At 43.3% G+C, this 20480-nt stretch overlaps 1 protein-coding gene across 1 annotated transcript in view; it reads right to left on the bottom strand.

Annotated features, from left to right (window-relative positions):
- Nucleotides 1-18064, bottom strand: part of YWHAE (tyrosine 3-monooxygenase/tryptophan 5-monooxygenase activation protein epsilon) — a 44715-nt gene extending 26651 nt beyond the window's left edge. The window contains exon 1 of the mRNA XM_019926939.3: nucleotides 17905-18064. Within this exon, the coding sequence (XP_019782498.1) occupies nucleotides 17905-17968 (64 nt within the window). The 5' untranslated portion in view covers nucleotides 17969-18064. The remainder of the gene's footprint in view (nucleotides 1-17904) is intronic.
- Nucleotides 18065-20480: the final 2416 nt, after the last annotated feature.

Here is a 20480-nt window from a genome sequence, read left to right as displayed (position 1 = left end):
CAACTTGGAAGATACCCCATCACTCATTGGGTTATGAGAGTTAAAATGAGATTGCATCGTAAACTCCCTGGCACATAATAGGAACTCAACAATATGTTAAAATCCTTTTATTTGCTTGCCTCTTTTTTTTTTTTTTTTTTTTGCTGTACACGGGCCTCTCACTGTTGTGGCCTCTCACGTTGCGGAGCAAAGGCTCCATACGCGCAGGCTCAGCGGCCACGGCTCACGGGCCCAGCCCCTCCACGGCATATGAGATCTTCCCGGACCAGGGCACAAACCTGCGTCCCCTGCATTGGCAGGCGGACTCTCAACCACTGCGCCACCAGGGAAGCCCTGCTTGCCTCTTTTAAGACTTAAAAACATACAGGAATCCAGGAAGATGTAAGCACTTAGAGACGTGTTAACACTGTGCTTGAAGCAGTAATAAGCTAAATAAAGAACAGTGAACTTAGTCTAAATGGCATCTAGAATGTTGAATCCTTTCCAAATGGTTTTCAATTTACTTTGCTCAGATCCACCAGAGGAATCACTAACTATGGAAGCTACAGCCTTACAAAATATGTTTCATAAATAGTAAGACTTGAAAGTTGAAATTACTCCTTGATCCATGGGCTGCAGAATGGATGTTGTGTTAGCAGGCATGAAAACAGCATTAATCTCATTGTACATCTCTTATCAGAGCTCTTGGGTGATCAGGTGCATTGTGAATAAGCAGCAATATTTTGAAAGGAATCTTTTTCTCTGAGCAGTAGATCTCAACAGTGGGCTTAAAATATTCAACAAACCATGTTGTAAACAGATGTGCTGTCATCCAGGCTTTGTTGTTCCATTTACAGAGCTCAGGCAGAGTAAATTTAGCATAATTTTTAAGAGCCCTAGGATTTTCAGAAATCAATAAATGTGGGGCTTCCCTGAGGGTGCAGTGGTTAAGAATTCGCCTGCCAGTGAAGGGGACATGGGTTCGAGCCCTGGGCTGGGAAGACCCCACATGCCACAGAGCAACTAAGCCCGAGCGCCACAACTACTGAGACCACACGCCTAGAGCCCATGCTCCACAACAAGAGAAGCCACTGCAATGAGAAGCCCATGCACCGCCAACGAAGAGTAGCCCCCACTCGCCGCAACTACAGAAAACGTGCGCGCAGCAACAAAGACCCAACGCAGCCAAAAGTAAATAAATAAATAAATAAAATTTAAGGAAAAAAATCAATAAATGAGCATTGGCTTCAACTTTAAATCACCAGCTGCATTAGCACCTAATAAGAGTGTCAGCCTGTTTTTTGAAGCTTTTAAGCCAGGCACTGATTTCTCTCTAGCTATGAAAGTCACAGATGGGATCTTTTTCCAGTAGAAGGCTATGAAACATATGTTTGACAATGGCTCTCAAAGTTCCTCCAGGGTCATTCAGTTACAGTTGCCCACAGTGGTAGTTAGCCTGATAATACACCTTTATTGACTATCTGCTGGCCCTCACTCCCCAAATGATGTTTCCTTGCCCAACAAAGTAAATCATTGGCTCCTGAATCTTTGCTTTAGGGTGCACTTCTAAGGAAACTCAAGCTAAGACAAAGTTGCGGTTGAAAAACATAGTCTACAATCCTTGCTACAGGAAGTGTAGTCTACAGACCAGGAACATCAGACATCACCTGGGGGCTTAACGAAAAAGCAGAAATCCCAGGCACCATCACAACCCTCCTGTTATAATCTCTACTTAAAGACGACCTCTGGGGGCTTCCCTGGTGGGGCAGTGGTTAAGAATCCGCCTGCCAATGCAGGGGATACAGGTTCGAGCCCTGGTCTGGGAAGATCCCACATGCTGCGAAGCAACTAAGCCCATGCGCCACAACTACTGATCCTGTGCTCTAGAGCCCACGAACCACAACTACTGAGCCCACGCGCCACAACTACTGAAGCCCACACGCCTATAGCCCGTGCTCTGCAACAAGAGAAGACACTGCAATGAGAAGCCTGCACACCTCAACAAAGAACAGACCCCGTTCGCCGCAACTAGAGAAAGCCTGCATGAAGCAACAAAAACCCAATGCACCATAAATAAATTTTTTAAAAAACATAATATGAAAATACAGAGGCAGATACAGGGAAAAGCGACAGAAATCAATAAACTACATAAATGAAGAGAAAAAATAGTAAGAGGTCCATCCTCAAAGTATGCAGCACCACTCAAAAACAAGAGTTAACTGATCATGTTTTTTAAAAAACTGGACAAAAAACTATGCAATATTGCCACAGAATTTCCCATATTCTCCAACTCAGGGTCTCTGGCAATTCACTGCTGAAAAAACAGCTGAGACAGCCTCTAAGAAGGGAGCTCTACAAGGTCGTCTACTCAAATCTAGCTGTATACCCGGAGATATGTATTAAATTTGAGTACTGATCAAATGCCTTAATTTTTAATAAGCACCCTCAGTAACTCTTAGTCAGGGGTTTGAGAAACGATCTACTCCCGTGTTTCTCAACCCTGGCTGCACAGTAAAATCCCTTGGGAAGATTTCCTCCTTTAAAGGTAGACTGACATAGGTGAACAAACCAGACATTTTAAATGTTATGTTAGTCTGGTTGAAATGGTCCAATTTTTTAAAAAATAAATTTAATTATTTATTTATGGCTGTGTTGGGTCTTCGTTGCAGCGCACGGGCTCTAGGTACGCGGGGCTTCAGTAGTTGTGGCATGCGGGCTCAGTAGTTGTGGCTCGCAGGCAAAGTAGTTGTGGCTTGTGGGCTCAGTAGTTGTGGCTTATGGGCTTCGCTGCTCCACGGCATGTGGGGTCTTCCCGGACCAGGAATCGAACCCGTGTCTCCTGCATTGGCAGGCAGATTCTTAACCGCTGCACCATCCGGGAAGTCCCAATTTTTGTTTTAAAAAACCTTTGTTAGGGCTTCCCTGGTGGCACAGTGGTTAAGAATCCGCCTGCCAATGCAGGGGACACGGGTTCGAGCCCTGGTCCAGGAAGATCCCACATGCCGCAGAGCTCCTAAGCCTGTGCACCACAACTGCTGAGCCTGCACTCTGGAGCCTGCGAGCCACAACTACTGAGCCCACGCGCCACAACTACTTAAGCCTACACGCCTAGAGCCCGTGCTCTGCAACAGGGGAAGCCACTGCAATGAGAAGCCCTCGCACCACAACGAAGAGTAGCCCCCGCTCGCTGCAACTAGAGAAAGCCCACGCGCAGCAACAAAGACCCAACGCAGCCAAAAATAAATAATAAATAAATAATTTTTTTTAAAAAACTTTTTTATATTCACAATGTTTTGTTGAGGGAAAAAGGCATGTGGCTGAATAACATATATAATGTGATTTCTATGAAAGAATGCAGTACATTACGTGTATGTACTATAAATATGTATCTATCTTTAGGACACTTTTTTTTTACATTAACATCTCTGAAACCCAGATTTCTCTTAGTCAGTGGCATGTCATGATGCAGTTAGCATTTTTCTGTATTAGTATGATGCATGTTATATCAATAACATTAGAGTCAATAAAACAAGGTATGTTTGTGAATACACGAATTGGCACTTGAGCGAAGTTCTAAAAGTATATTCAAACTGTCAACAATCGTTACATCCGGCAGGTTGGAGTAGCTGTCAATATTTTACTTGATAGAGCTGTATTTGTTTAACTTTTTTACATTTAATTTTAACTTCTGTAGTTAAAAAAAAGAATCAGGGAAATTGTGAACTTCCCTGGTGGTCCAGTGGTTAAGAATCTGCCTTCCAATGCAGGGGATGCAGATTCGATCCCAGTTCAGGGAACTAAGATCTCACATGCCACAGGGCAACTACAGAGCCTGCGCGCACCACAACTAGAGAGAAGTCCGCACACTGCAATGAAAGATCCCACATGCCGCAACTAAGACCTGATGCAGCCAAATAGAAAATAAGTATTTTTTTTAGAAAAGTGGGGAGAGCTTCCCTGGTGGCACAGTGGTTAGGAATCCACCTGCCAATGCAGGGGACACGGGTTCAAGCCTTGGTCCAGGAAGATCCCACGGAGCAACTAAGCCCGTGTGCCACAGCTACTGAGCCTGTGCTCTAGAGCTCACGAGCCACAACTACTGAGCCCATGTGCCACAACTACTGAAGCCCACGCGCCTAGAGCCCGTGCTCTGCAACGAGAAGCCACCGCAATGAGAAAGCTGCGCACCGCAATGAAGAGTAGCCCCTGCTCGCCGCAACCAGAGAAAGCCCACATGCAGCAACGAAGACCCAATGCAGCCAAAAATAAATAAATAAGAAATTACAAACAGTGGTATTTTTCTCCTGCTCAACACTGTTTAATCTCTCTATTCCTTTTTTTAAATTTATTTATTTATTTATTTATGGCTGTGTTGGGTCTCATTGCTGCAGGCGGGCTTTCTCTAGTTGCAGCGAGCAGGGACTACTCTTTGTTGTGGTGCACGGGCTTCTTATTGCGGTTGCTTCTCTTATTGTGGAGCACGGGGCCTAGGCGCACAGGCTTCAGTAGATGCAGCACACGAGCTCAGTAGTTGTGGCTCGCAGGCTCTAGAGCACGGGCTCAGTAGTTGTAGCACACGGGCTTAGTTGCTCCGTGGCATGTGGGATCTGCCCGGACCAGGGCTCAAACCCGTGTCCCCTGCACTGGCAGGCAGATTCTTAACCACTGTGCCCCCAAGGAAGTCCCATAATCTCTCTATTCCTTGATTAAATAACATGTGAACATCTTCAATGGCCATGTGAAAAAGCCAGGGGGTTTAGGAATAAGCACTAGTTAAGACTTCAAAGCTAGAAAGCAACAAAGAATCTCACAATGCATAAGGGGAAAGGAGAAAGACAACAGTAATTTAAAATATAAAACAGTAAGAAAAATTCCACATTAATAAGTGGGATTCTACTGGTTACACTTAAGGAACCATATTAATACTACATAATCTAATAAATCCAAACATTTTCTTACAACTGCATTTTACCAACTGTAAAGTATAATACTGAGACCAACTCTCCTCTGGAAAGAACAATGAGGGTAGCAGCCTTGTACATTCTTTCTCCTGACAACTAGCACAACAGGATGAAATTACATTCATGTTATTCGGGAGAAAAAACAGTATTTTATGCAGCACCTTTTCTCCAAAATGATCAAAATACCTATGTTGCACAGTTCCAAGAGAAGTTTATCATGCCAAAGTGACCATGATAGTGCTGCATTAAAAGAATTGCAGGGCTTCCCTGGTGGCGCAGTGTTTGAGAGTCCGCCTGCCGATGCAAGGGACACGGGTTCGTGCCCCAGTCCGGGAAGATCCCACATGCCGCGGAGCGGCTGGACCCATGAGCCATGGCCGCTGAGCCTGTGCGTCCGGAGCCTGTGCTCTGCAACAGGAGAGGCCACAACCGTGAGAGACCCGCGTACCGCCCAAAAAAAAAAGAGAGAATTGCAAATACAGCAAATGCGAATCCATTATTCTGAGAAAAGAAAAAAAAAAAAACAGAGAACAGACCTACAAAGTGAAAACAGGTCAACTCAAGTAAGGTAAGTAAAAAAGCTAAACCAGCCTCTGAGGGAAAGTATTCGTGCACAGTCCCTCATTAATCCTGGTGCTTCCTTAAAAGCTTGATGCCTTTTGGGGTATATTGAAGCCTCATCTTCCAGACCTTCCAACCACAACTTAACATTACATTAAATCATATAAAATCATCATTTTTGTAGGTCAAAAATGGCTGAAATTGACAATTTCATATAGTTGAACCTTGTAATTCATTCAACACAAGCAGGAGTATATATGAAAACTTGGCAAATGGGAGTTCCTCTATTAAATGAACCAGTAGCTTAGCTGACTGGAGTAAAACCCACAGTTGTAGACACAATCCACAGCTGAATTTAAATTTCTTTCATAGCCCTCCACTCTGCTGGTCACAAGGCAAAGATTACTTTTTTTAAAGTTTCTGCCTGCAAATTGCATAAAACAGCTTTCAGAAGTCTATTATACAGGGACTTCCCTGGTGGTCCAGTGGTTAAAACTCCATGTTCCCAATGCAGGGGGCATCAATCCCCAGTTGGGGAACTAAGATCCCGCATGCCCCACAGCACGACCTAAAAATGATAATAAAAATAATAGTAATAATAATAGTAGTAGTACCAAAATGTTCATTGCAGTTCTATTTACAATGGCCCGGAGATGGAAGCAACCTAAGTGTCCATCATCAGATGAATGGATAAAGAAGATGTGGCATATATATACAATGGAATATTACTCAGCCATAAAAAGAAACGAAATTGAGCTATTTGTAATGAGGTGCATAGACCCACAGTCTGTCATACAGAGTGAAGTAAGTCAGAAAGAGAAAGACAAATACCATATGCTAACACACATATATGGAATTTAAGGGAAAAAAAATGTCATGAAGAACCTAGGGGTAAGACAGGAATAAAGACACAGACCTACTAGAGAATGGACTTGAGGATATGGGGAGGGGGAAGGGTAAGCTGTGACAAAGCGAGAGAGAGGCATGGACATATATACACTACCAAACGTAAGACAGATAGCTAGTGGGAAGCAGCCACATAGCACAGGGAGATCAGCTCGGTGCTCTGTGACCACCTAGAGGGGTGGGATAGGGAGGGTGGGAGGGAGACACAAGAGAGAAGAGATATGGGAACATATGTATAACTGATTCACTTTGTTACAAAGCAGAAACTAACACACCATTGTAAAGCAATTATACTCCAATAAAAAATAATAATAATAAAAGAATTCTATTACACAGATGAGAAAAACAGGCCCTGAGACTAAGTTACATGTCTGAAGGGACAGTAATCAGAAATAAAACATGGACATGACAGACCTCCCCTAAATTTAATGATTTCTGGTCCAGTGCTCATTCTACTATCTCATCTCTCTCTTCAATAAAAAATATACTCAAACCTACATACCCTTCTGCCTTATTCATATATGAAAGAAAACACAAATTAAGCCAAAAGACTGTTGAAAATAACCTTTAAGTTATAAAATTAAAACCTAAAGAACAAGGCTTCCCTGGTGGCGCAGTGGTTAAGAATCCGCGTGCCAATGCAGGAGACACAGGTTCGAGCCCTGGTCCGGGAAGATCCCACATGCCACGGAGCAACTAAGCCCATGCACCACAACTACTGAGCCTGCATGGTGCAACTACTGAAGCCCACGTGCCTAGAGCCTGTGCTCTGCAACAAGAGAAGACATCGCAATGAGAAGCCCACGCACAACAACGAAGAGTAGCTCCCGCTTGCCACAACTAGAGAAAGCCCACCCGGCACAGCAGTGAAGACCCAGTGCGGCCAAAAAAATAAAATAAGAATAAATAAATTTATATATATTAAAAAAAAAAAATTAGAAACAGGGACTTCCCTGGTGGTCCAGTGGTTAAGAATCCACCTTCCAATGCAGGGGGCTCGGCTTCGATCTCTTGTCAGGGAGCTAAGATCCCACATGCCGCAGGGCAACTAAGTCCACAAGCCCCAACTAGTGAGCCCGCGTGTCACAACTACAGAACCTACACGCCACAACTAGAGAGAAGCCCACATGCCACAACAAAGACCCGACACAGCCAGAAACAAATAAAAAAAAATTTTTCTTTTTTTTTCATGTAAGGAACAGAAAGAGAGCTTCAAGTGGTTTGGACTAATGTTTACATACAAGTATGGAAGTGGATGGACTTATGAGCTTGGGAATAAAATAGACTAGCTGAATCCCAGTGATCCCTACTGCTGTCACCTTTCCTAAAGTTCTTAATCCTTATCTGTAAAAGTACCTACTCTGCAGGGTTGTTTTTGAGGACTGAGGGAATGTTAAGCACCTGGAATAGTTTTCAATAAATTGTAGATGGTACTGTTACAGGGTTTTATTATCACAGAGTCCATGAAAATAATTTTTTGAGGAAACTTTTGTTTGTTAATACCACTTAACACTAGTAGTCAATGAAGAAAGAATTTGATATGGGACAGGGACCAGCACCAGGTATAATGCCTTACATTGTACCAAACACCACTGTTGTTATTGACTAATTCAAATTAACTCTTTTTTTTTTTACATCTTTATTGGAGTATAATTGCTTTACAATGGTTTGTTAGTTTCTGCTTTATAACAAAGTGAATCAGTTATACATATACATATGTTCCCATATCGCTTCCCTCTTGCGTCTCCCTCCCTCCCACCCTCAAATTAACTCTTAATTACACATACTAACAGAAAAGTAATTCTAAAAGCATTTATGCATTCACTGCAAAATAAGCCCCTTGAACAGACCTTTTGTCTGTTTTGTTCACTGGTGAATCCCAAGTTGTTTAGAACAGTGCCTGGTACATACCCTGAATACTAAGGCTTTTCAAAACACAATAATCTTGACACTCAAATATGTACCATTTTTCTTCTTCATGCACCAGCCTAAACAGAGGAGCCTCTCACTCTAAAATTAACTCATACCTTCCCTTAAAAAAGAGTAAAACAATTTTTAGCCTTGAGAATTCCCTGGTGGTCCAGTGGTTTGGACTCCACACTTTCACTCCTGAGGGCCCAGGTTCGATCCGTAGTTGGGGAACTAAGATAACACAAGCTGCGCAGCTGGCCAGAAAAAATCTAGCCTTAAAAAAATTTTAGGGCTTCCCTGATGGAGCAGTGGTTAAGAATCCGCCCGCCAATGCAGGAGACATGGGTTCGATCCCTGGTCCGAGAAGATCCCACATGCCGCGGAGCAACTAAGCCCGTCCGCCACAACTACTGAGCCTGCGCTCTAGAGTCCACGAGCCACAACTACTGAAGCCCACGCACCTAGAGCCCGTGCTCCACAACAAGAGAAGCCACCGCAATGAGAAGCCCGCACCCCCCAACGAAGAGTAGCTCCCGCTCGCCGCAACTAGAGAAGCCCGCGCACAGTAACAAAGACCCAACACACCCAAAAATAAATAAATTTATTAAAAAAAAAATTTTAAACGTTCCTGATTAGCTTCTGATAGGTAGAAAACAGACATCCTTTTACAGCGACTCTACAATTTTGACTCCAGAAAGGTATCTCGCCCACGAGTCTCAATACTGAGAGGAAAAAAAAGATCCCTCTTACTCCATCAGAACTGGAGATTTCTCCTCTTAGAATTTACGAAGATACTCCCTCAGGCATGCAAACATGTTTACCTGTACTAGAACCAAAAAAAATGTAAAAGATTGGGGAAGTAAATGACCTAAGGTACATATGGGAGTGGAAAAAAAAGAGCTTAAAGTCAATCTCTTTTCATAATTTTTGTAGAATTTGATACTGAAATTTAAAAACCTTAAAATTTTGTTTTGGAGTACATGAGAGGTAAAATGACCAGAAATAACCCATGCACTGATTCAGGAGAAGAGTTATACTTCTTATTCAGATTTATTAATCTGATTTATTTTCCTAAGTCTTTGAACAGCCAAGAAACTCTCATCAAAATTGCAGCACTTTCATAGTAACGTATTTTAAAGTTGTGGAGGGAAAACTCTACTCTGCACAAAAAAATAATTTGTATTAATGAATACCTTTTGAAAAACTTATAAAAGCAAAATTATAACTGTCCTAAGTGATATTTTATAGTCAAAGGGCATAAAATGTGTCGAAATTTTCATGGTAATCCTATTATAAATTTTTACTAATTTATGATTTAGCCCATTATGAGCAAACAAAATCAATCAATCACATAAACTCTTAAGCAGTACACATTTCTACAACACAAAAGTATTCACCACCACCATTCCAAGGTCCTTAAATCTTCAAATGACTAACCACCAAGGATTACGTAGTATTAATTGGTAGCTTATTTTCATACAAATTTATTTATTTTATTTGTCTTTGGCTGCGTTGGGTCTTCATTGCTGCATGTGGGCTTTCTCTAGTTGTGGCGAGCAGGGGCTACTCTTTGTTGTGGTACGCGAGCTTCTCATTGCAGTGGCTTCTCTTGTTGTGGAGCAAGGGCTCTAGGTGCGCAGGCTTCAGTAGTTGTAGCGCATGGGCTTAGCTGCTCTGCGGCATGTGGTATCTTCCCAGACCAGGGCTCGAACCCGTGTCACCTGCACTGGCAGGTGGATTCTTAACCACTGCACCACCAGGGAAGCTCATAATTGGTAGCTTTCTTTAATCAGAACCCATTCACTGCCCAAGGCTTACACTAAGCCTTTAAAATCACATCTCACGATACTGGTTACACATAATATTTTTTCCTAGTCAGTAACGTGAGACTGCTAACATGCAAATATTTAACACTGATTTACTTTTATGTTTTTGTACTGTGGAACCTTTCATCCCAAACCCATAGACAACAGGTGCTATATCTGCTAGGGAGATAAGTATATCCTCCTGAATATTAACCTGGAATTAATATCAAAGAACTACAGGGACTCCCCTGGTGGTGCAGTGGTTAAGAATCCGCCTGCCAATGCAGGGGACATGGGTTCAAGCCCCGGTCCAGGAAGATCCTGCATGCCACGGAGCAACTAAGCCCATGTGCCGCAACTACTGAGCCTGCGCTCTAGAGCCCAAGAGCCACAACTACTGAGCCCGAGTGCCAAAACTACTGAAGCCCACGTGCCTAGAGCCCATGCTCTGCAACAAAAGAAGCCACTGCAACGAGAAGCCCATGCACTGCAACAAAGAGTAGCCCCTGCTTGCCGCAACTAGAGAAAGCCCGCATGCAGCAATGAAGACCCAATGCAACCAAAAATAAATAAATTAAATAAATTTAAAAAGAAAAAAGGAAGAACTACATACCAGGGACTCCCTGGCGATCCACCAGTTAGGACTCCGCGCTTCCACTTCAGGGGGCGCAAGTTCCATCCCTGGTCAGGGAACTAAGATCCTGTATGCCACAAGGTGCAGCCAAAAAAATCAGGTACTACATACCTCAACATGGCCAAAGTATAGGTTAAACTGCTTGGGAATAAATTTGGACAACCTTCATACTCTGGATATGCAATTTTACAGATGAGTTAAGATTAAGGATTTTGTTTTGGGAACTAACCTTTATGCAAATCTAACTTGGACACTAAACCCATGACAGTACACTTTCTAAGAATAACTCAAAAAAGGTACGTCAGGGCTTCCCTGGTGGTGCAGTGGTTAAGAATCCGCCTGCCGATGCGGGGGACGCGGGATCGTGCCCTGGTCCAGGAGGATCCCGCATGCCGCGGAGCGGCTGGGCCCATGAGCCATGGCCGCTGGGCCTGCGCATCCGGAGCCTGTGCTCTGCGACAGGAGAGGCCACGGCGGTGAGAGGCCCGCGTATCCCCCCCCCCCAAAAAAAGGTACGTTATCCTCTAATATGAATGTAGATCAACAGAAGAACATTTACTTCATCTCTGACAATGGGTAAAAGTAAATTTTCACAATTAAGACTACTATCTGATAATTATACTTCGCAGTTTACAAAACCCCACAACTTCATAACCACCCTTGAAATTAGCAAGCAAGGTAGATATCATTAATCCCCATTCTACAGATGAGGAATCCAAATGATTCCAAGGCCTTTGCACTACATTACATCCACCAAAGTATGAAAGTCATTTTTTTAAGTATTATGACTTCCTAACAAGCAAATTTAACAAGGTAACTGTTTATTATAAATTTATTTATTATTTATTTTTCGCTGTGTTGGGTCTTCGTTGAGCGCGCCAGCTTTCTCTTGTTGCGGTGAGCGGGGGCTACTCTTCGTTGAGGTGCCCAGGTTTCTCATTGCGCTGGCTTCTCGTTGCGGAGCACGGGCTCTAGGCGCACGGGCTTCAGTGGTTATGGCACACGGGCTCAGTAGTGGTGGCTCACAGGCTCTAGAACGCAACGCAGGCTCAGTAGTTGTGGCGCACGGGCTTAGCTGCTCCACGGCATGTGGGATCTTCCCGGCCCAGGGGTCGAACATGTGTCCCCTGCACTGGCAGGCGGATTCTTAACCACTGCACCACCAGGGAAGTCCAAAAGTCATTAATTCTTACTCATAGTAACGCATCTCCTCCAAATTTTTATATGTGAAGAGAAGGGCTTAACACATTTCATATTGCTTTAGCTAGATAAAATCCTGTCCTGATCACAAATGAAGCCTACCAATGACAGATATGCCCAGCTACTATGATGGATCGATCACTGGAAGAAGAGCAATAAATTCAAGATTAAATTTCAAAAAGATAAACCAGCATCATGATCATATTTTTTCTAAACTATTCAGGATTCAGTGTTCTAAACACAATGATCATAACAAGACGTGGGTGAGACTTTAAAAATATTATTTGGAAAGTTCTAAACTTAAGACAGACCCTGCTGCTAAGGGTCTACACCTAAGTTTTTTTCTTTTTTTTGCGGTACGCGGGCCTCTCACCGCTGTGGCCTCTCCCACCGCTGTGGCCTCTCCCACCGCGGAGCGCAGGCTCAGCAGCCATGGGGCACAGGCCCAGCCGCTCCGCGGCATGTGGGATCTTCCCGGACCGGGGAACGAACCTGTGTCCCCTGCATCGGCAGGCAGACCCCCAACCATTGCGCCACCAGGGAAGCCCTAAGTCAAGTATTTTTAAACACAGATCTAGCTCAAGGTAAACATACATAAAACATACTTGGCTTTGACACTATCAGTCTGATTGACTAGTTAGTATGCCAGTAAGCTCTATTTTCAGCAACTACTGTATTCTTGACTTTTCCAGCTCCCATTTGGGGGAAAGGGGAGTGAGAGGAGGAAAGCTTTCACTTTGCCTTTGATCTGTCTTATGTTCTGCCAAATAATAACTTCATTTGAAAGAAGAAAACCAATATTGTGGGGATTCAGATCTAAGATATCTTGGTGGTAGAGGGATAGGCAAAGCTTAGGAAACTTTCTAAATGAGACAACTAGTAGCAACAAATGGTCTTAAGTAGGACGACCATAGGGCAAATTTGCAGTTTCAGCACAATTATGAATTGGCACCCCTTCACTTCAAGGTATTCTGACTTGAATAAATTATGATGACCCTTCTATTATTATGGCAGTTGTTATTACAACTTAGTAAACTTAAACGAGCTTCTGAAATTGCTCCTAGGACTTGCATGAATATTTAGTTAATGAGCTCAAAGTAATGTTATCTTGGTAAACCAATCTGTCAACTGGGATGTATCTGTATTTAACTGTATCAAACTGTTAACTGACCATTTCAAAAACCATGAAAACAATTTTGTTTCTGTTCCCCACTACCCCTGAATAGATTCTGCTTAACAGCTAGCTAGGCTACTATTTGGAACATTTGAGAATCATTTGCCAACCTCCCTGCCCCCCAAATTTTTATGACTATATCATTAATTTAAGGGCTGCATTCATTAAGACTAAGGTGAGGGGCAGAAACGTTTTAGAAGTACTTTACAGAAATGCATGGCATTAAGTTGTATCTCAATACAGAAATTGTGGTAAAGCAAAAAATCTAAATATAAACACACTCTGAGACTACCTAAAATTCATCACTCTAACTTCATTCACTGTGCCTTGTTTTTGAAAGAAAACAAGAGGTTTCTTTAGAAAAGTATGAAGATATCTTACCTATTTACAATGGATACGAGTCAAGTCATAAATACCAAAACATATTATGTGAAGTAACTGCTAAAAAAATAAGTATACCCCTCCTCCCACAAGGCACCATCTGATTTAGTTACACATGGGTCTTTTGTGAGTGGCTCAGGAGAAATAAGAGTACCAGTCTAAAGGTCATCAGACAGACAAGTTCTGGCTTTGCCATGTACTTGCCAACTAATCATGTGATACAGGAAAATTAAAAAACAAAACAAAACAAAAAATCACTAAATCTTCTCAAATTCACTTTCCTGAACCATAAAATGGAATTAACATTACCTACTTCAATATCACATGAAATAAGTAAAAACTTTTCTGTTAAGTGGTCTGTGAAATGTGAAGTTCTATATAAATATGAAATTATATAACGTAAACTTTAAAATTTTAACCTTTATCCTATGCCTGTCACTACTGTTTAAATACACTTTACTTAAATATAAGGCTAAAAAATTGCTGGAAAATCAGCCTTACAGCCCTTTAAAAAAAAAAATCATGCTTTCAGATCAGCTTCTTAAAGTATTTGAAATTCATTTGTAAAATTAGATACACTAATTCACTGTGCTGAAATTTCACTTGCTATACCAGGTTAAAGTCAAGAAATTTTCTGAATATTTCATATTCCCTTGACCAAGCTATAAAACAATTATGAAAAGCCTGCTTATTCGTATGGACTTTCAGCGGGTTTGCTTGTACTTAATGAATCCAAAATTTGCTCAGCTTAGTATCTGTGTTCTTCCCCATACTAGAATTCAAAGGTGAAAAGGGTGCCTAGAAATGTCCACAGTAAGAATTTACCCCATCACCACCTCAAATTGCAATGATTCATGATTTCATTATATTCTATAGTTTTGTAAGCCAACAGAATAGACTGAACTATATATTGTGTATATGCACTAAAATATACATAAAAGAGCATCTACCTTAAACACAAAGACTAAACGCTACTGTAGGAGGAATTTTTAAATTGCATTATCCAACTCTGCTTATGTTTAGATAGGAGAAATGTATTCAATAAATTTAACTCCATTAACTAAAATAGCAATTTCAGCATTAAGTGAAATAGCAACAATAAAAATTATTACTGGCCTATAGTCAAAGAACTGATAATTAACCTGTGCTTTTAAACTCATTACTAAAGTCAATTTACTCTTACCCATTTTTTTTCCCCTAACAAGATGTATATTAAGGAGGTAATTCAAAACATGCCCCCCACCCCTCACTGACTACCAAAATAAGCCAGAGATGAGGCTCTGGTGTCTTAAAAGGACAGCTCTCAAGTGACACAGAACAGATGCATTCCTGGTGTTCCGTTCACAGACTGAATCAAACTCGACCATCAAAATGTTACCCCTACCTCATGTGGAGCTAATCATCACATGGAGAAGAAAAGTGAGAAAAGGCCAAAACCAGCACTACCCCACAACCCAAATGTAGCTTATGGTGACTGCTCTATTCTCAAAAAATGTAGAAAGTACTCATTTTCTCCCCTCTATATTCCCCACTTTCCCATACTAATATGGTTTATATACATGAGAAGTTAAGACTTCAGAAATGCTAAAAGATGATGGGTTTGCTTAATATGGTTATGAATGATATAAAAACCATCCCTTAGGCTACTGTTGTTACATGATAAGATGCTAGATTTAATCTTCAAAGTGAACAGTCCCAGCCCCAAACTTCAATATTTCCCATCTGCAACACCAAACTGTCCTTTTCCTGAACACAGCTTAGCTCGTCCTCCAGTACCATTAAATAATCTGCATCAATTGATTCCAATTCACCAGGACAAAGTTAAATGATGCCACAAAAAAGTTGAAGTACTAGGTTCAACATACCATGCAAGATAAAAGCTAAAGGTACTGCGAGAACAAGGAAAAAAGCCAATATGTATACCCAACTACACCAAACCAAATCATCAAAAGCACTCTTCACCTTCCCCATACCTGATATATTGTTTGGCAACTTATAACTATGGGGTCATTTTTTTTGTGACCACAAACAAAACTGAATTATTGCACCCAATAAAGGAGTGGACAAAGGTAGAGGATGATTCCTAATGACTGTCTTCCTCTTCTTCCTTTCCAATGAATCCCTCCCAATTTTGTGCCCAAAAGTCACAAGAGATCCTCTCCACCTGGGAGATCCTATATACCCCCCACCCTTAGATCCTGAAGGACAACCCTAATGTTTAAACAACAGTAAGGATGTGGCTCTATAGTCCTGTGATGAATAACCAATTAAGCCTTTGGTCAAAAATCCTCAACACCCAATTCCAAAAATATGATTTTCACACTAAACTGTCACTTACTTGGAAGCTACAATCACAAGCTTCCAAATCAGTTTTTAAAATAAGTTCTTAAAAAAACCTTCCTCCATGTCCTTTTTGGTGATCACAGCAGGTTTACTCAAAGCCTAAATCCCTACACAACAAAAAACATTCAAATACAATTTAGAGTTTCTTCCCAAGGGCACTGGTAGATTAAGAGAGGAACCTATTTGGGGCAGGAGAGGGGAAGAAGAAAAAAACTTCCATTACAAGCACACCTACATTTGTTTGACTTTTAAATACTGAAATAAAGGCAAGTCTGACCTTGAGCTGTATTTCCCCATCTTATTCCCCTCCTCCTCCCAACAGAAATCTTGTTCAATACAAACAGCAATTTAAGGATTTACAAAACGAAATTTAGTGATCTTTCCTAAATTTGAGTTCGAGGTCTTTTCTCCTAATTTTCAAATTCCTGAATCCTAAGGTATGATGACACACTGGGACTAGCCCTGAAGCTATTCACATGACCAAACAGGCATTCAAGGAAAGCAAGGTTCCCACACAGCATGTTGAAAAATAAATGGTTTAATGAAGCAAAATCTAAAGATCACTGACACTTGATTCCAACCATGTCTCACCCCACAACAGCATTAAAAACACAAAAAAGCATACATGTGATTTTTTGTTTTGATAATACTAGTTTAAAGAATGTGGGGATAATTCAAATACCTAGGTCCAAAATGGGGGAAGGGAGGGACCCAGGCCGGGAGGGGCAATTAAAAAAAGCAGCAGTTTGGGACTGAGCAAACAGACACAATGGCCACTTCGATAAAGTTCTGAAAAATGACTATAGCACCTTTAGGAACAAAGGAGCGATGAACAAAGAAGAACTGTTCCAATCTGTATATAAAGCCGTCTATTAAAACTGGAGAAAAGAAAACAGGATCTGCTGGGATCCCTTATGTTCTTAATACAAAAACCGAAGTCTCTGCTGAGTGCTTTGGAATAACTGAATATCCCCAATGAAGTACGAACACGCATTCCAAGCCAGGGGAGTCAACCAAAATAGTTACTACACGTTATTTGAAAAAACTTTATTTTTCAACAGGTCCTTCCATTTGTCATAACGCTGCGTGTAAACAGGAAAGTCATCATTTTTAAATACCGGTAGATTGAAGCACAGGCATGGAAAAGGGACTAAGAGTCATGATCTCCTTGTTTCCTGTTCAATGTTCTATCCAGCAGAACCCACAACTTATGGAGCCAGAAAATGATTACAGAAACTTCGAGCTCTCTGGGATAAGTCTGAGAACAGGGAACGTGAAAGAGATTTTTCTAGACCTCCCTAGAAAAAAGCGAGGTTGAACGGAAAGCCTAAAAAACACCGCTACAAGGTGTGCCGGCCTACGGGAAGGAAATCCGACCGTAGCATCTCAGCTGGCCTCCGCCCAAGGATGAACTGCAGTGATTCCCACTCTCTCCCCCCTTCCCCCACCCTCATCCAAGACGGCCCCCCACCACAAGCCCAGAGAAGCCCTCCGCTTGCAAGGGTTCTCCTTTGTGAGACTCCACAGCCGCCGCCCCACTTTGGGCCTCCGGGGAAAAGCCACCGCCCCCACCCGCCATATTTCCCTGAAAGGCGCCCGCGCTACAGCGCCGAGTCGTCACTCTCCCCCATGTGGCGGGTGTTTCTTCCCTCATCACGCCACCAAATTGTTCACCACGTCCCAAAACCGGCCCAGAAACTCCCCTGGGGATTGCTCGCCCGGAGACAGCACCCGCCATCTCCTCCCCCGCCCCCGCCCCGGGACTCGCCCTCCCCCCCAAGCCGCCATTTTACAACCAACTCCTCCACCCTATGGCCTTGGTCTCCTCGGCTCGCGAATGTCTGCAGCTGAGGACTGCGAACAGGTCAAATTCCTGAGCCTGGAGCCTCCCACCGCTCCGGGAGCCCAGAGGCCATTTCCTGCTTCCCGAATCCACGTCCCCGGGCTAGGCTTGGAGACGATGCCGCCATTTTGTCTCCTGCTCCCGGCCTCTGTGGGCGGCGGCAGAGGGTCCGAGAATTCCAGCCCCCCGTTGCCCCGCCAACTCACCGTCGTATCGCTCAGCCTGCTCGGCCAGCTTCGCCTGGTACACCAGATCCTCCCGATCATCCATAGCGGCAGCGGCTCCGGCAGGGTCTGCGCGACGGATGGAAGCGGATAGCGTCTCCAACTCTCAGCCTCTCGCTCCGCGCCCGGGCTGCAAAAATGGCGGCGCCTCAATCCGGGACTTCCGCCTGCGCACGCGGACAACTGCTCAGCTCTATGGCAACCGCTCCCTGGCAACTGGCGCGGGGGGCGGGTCCGCGAGCTAAGTGCCCGAAGAGGCTGGAACCAGCTAGACGCCCCTCTTCCGTGGGCTCAGCGGCTGCTCTGGGCGGGAACTGCGACTGCGGGGAGGGAGAGCGCCAACGAGGGAGCGAGGGAGGCCAGGTGAGGCTAGCTTGGACTGCTCCAGGAGAGAGTGAGCAGGAGAGCCTGGACTGCGGACTGAGAAACGAGAGGCTGTAAAGGTTTTTGAAATCGCAAGCTTTCCTCTCCGAAACCAACTTCTCTCCCATTGCCCCTGTTTTCTCAGCCAAGCCCAGTCCTGGCCCTTATTCAGACCCGTTTAACTCCGGGGTAAAGAGTTGGGCCCTGCTGTAGTTGATAGGGGAAGAAGGGCTGCAGATTTCACACTTGACCTTCGCACTTTGCAATCTTTTCCTGTTCCTCTCCCTCAGCCGCCTTTTTCCCTTTAGGCCCACCATGGGTAGGAACAGGGAAGTTCTTACAGGAGCCTGGTCTGGAGTGCAAGGTGCAGAAGAGTAGGTCCAAGATCAGACTGAGATCCAGGAGGCAAGAATGGGAAAGGACCTGGTCTGTTTTGCTTCCCAATGGATTCGCAGCACCTTGTACTCAGTACAGTATGTGTTGCAAGACTAAGGCTTAGGTAATTAGAGCATATGCCGTGTGGTAAAGTCTGCAATAAATGTGGAATAAAAAGCTTGGAACAAAATTATGAGGAGCCCTGGATGGCAAGCTGAGAAGTGTGCACCTTATTCAGTGGGCGCAAGAAAGCTGTTTGATGATTTTGCGAGGAGGATGACACCGTCATAGTTATTCTTTTAAAAGATTATAAATATTGTATAGCAGTAATTAAAGAGCAGCATGAATTATCAGGTTATTACAATAATACAGGCAAAAGGTAATAGAATAGCAGTGAAAATGTGAAAGAAAGGACAAATAGGAATAGTACTACAGAGGGAAACCACAACAGTTTCCAGCTAATCAGATTTGAAGACCTTGTGAAGGGAAAAAAATTAAAATTGACCTTCAGTCTTCCCACCCTGAGTCACTGGGATAATGAGTGGCAGTACCATTAACAACAAAAAAAGGAATGCTAGGAAAATTTGCTGACGGAATGCAGAGAAAAACGTGAGTTCCTTTTATCACATGTTGGTTCTAAGGTTCTCACATATCACTAAAGTAGAAATAACAGGCATGGAATTGGAAAAGGGGACTGGCATTACAAGCTGGAGGGAGGCTGCAATGGAAGCAGCTAGAGAATGTGTGGAGGTAGGAGGACAAACAAAACCTTGGAGAATACTTACTTTCAAGTGATAGGAGAAAGCAGAAGAGCCAGCAAAGTTTGGCTCCTTAAGCCCCTTCACACTTTTAATACACCTTATCAAATGTCAATGATGAATGACTAAGAATCAAAAGACCTGGGTTCTAGCCCTAATTCTATAACTAAACAAATGTGTGACCTTCAGAAAGTCATTTCACCTCCAAGCTTCATGTTCATCTGTAAAGTTAACTGGAGACCATATGTTAGGCCACAAAACAAATCTTAATATTAAAAGATTGAAATCAGGGCTTCCCTGGTGGCGCAGTGGTTGAGAGTCCGCCTGCTGGTGCCGGGGGCACGGGTTCGTGCCCCGGTCCGGGAGGATCCCACGTGCCGCGGAGCGGCTGGTCCCGTGAGCCATGGCCGCTGAGCCTGCGTGTCCGGAGCCTGTGCTCCGCGACGGGAGAGGCCATGGCAGTGACGGGCCCGCGTACCGCAAAAAAAAAAAAAAAAAAGATTGAAATCATACAAAGTGTCTTTTCTTGTCACAAAGGAATGAAGTTGGAAATCAGTAAGAGAAGGAAAACTAGGAAAATCTGCAGATATGTGGAAATTAAATAACACTGTTAACTAACTGATGGGTCAAAGAAGAAAATACAAGGGAAATTAGAAAATACCTTGAAATGAATAAAAATTAAAATACACTATACCAAAAATTATGAGATGCAGCAAAAATCCTGCTAAGGGAAATTTATAGCTGTAAATATCTACATTAAAAAGAAGGGAACTTCCCTGGTGGCGCAGTGGTTAGGAACCCACCTGCCAACACAGGGGACATGGGTTCGATCTCTGGTCCAGGAAAATCCCACATGCTGCAGAGCAACTAAGCCTGTGCGCCGCAACTACTGAGCCTGCACTCTAGAGCCCACAAGCCACAACTACTGAGCCCGCGTGCCGCAACTATTGAGCCCGCGTGCTGCAACTACTGAAGCCCATGCACCTAGAGTCCCTGCTCCGCAACAAGAGAAGCCACAGCAACAAAAAGACCACGGACCGCAACGAAGAGTAGCCCCCGCTC

Source organism: Tursiops truncatus, chromosome 20 (assembly GCF_011762595.2).
Source record: "Tursiops truncatus isolate mTurTru1 chromosome 20, mTurTru1.mat.Y, whole genome shotgun sequence".
Taxonomy (NCBI): Eukaryota; Metazoa; Chordata; class Mammalia; order Artiodactyla; family Delphinidae; genus Tursiops; species Tursiops truncatus.
This window is presented reverse-complemented; position numbering and strand designations above follow the sequence as displayed.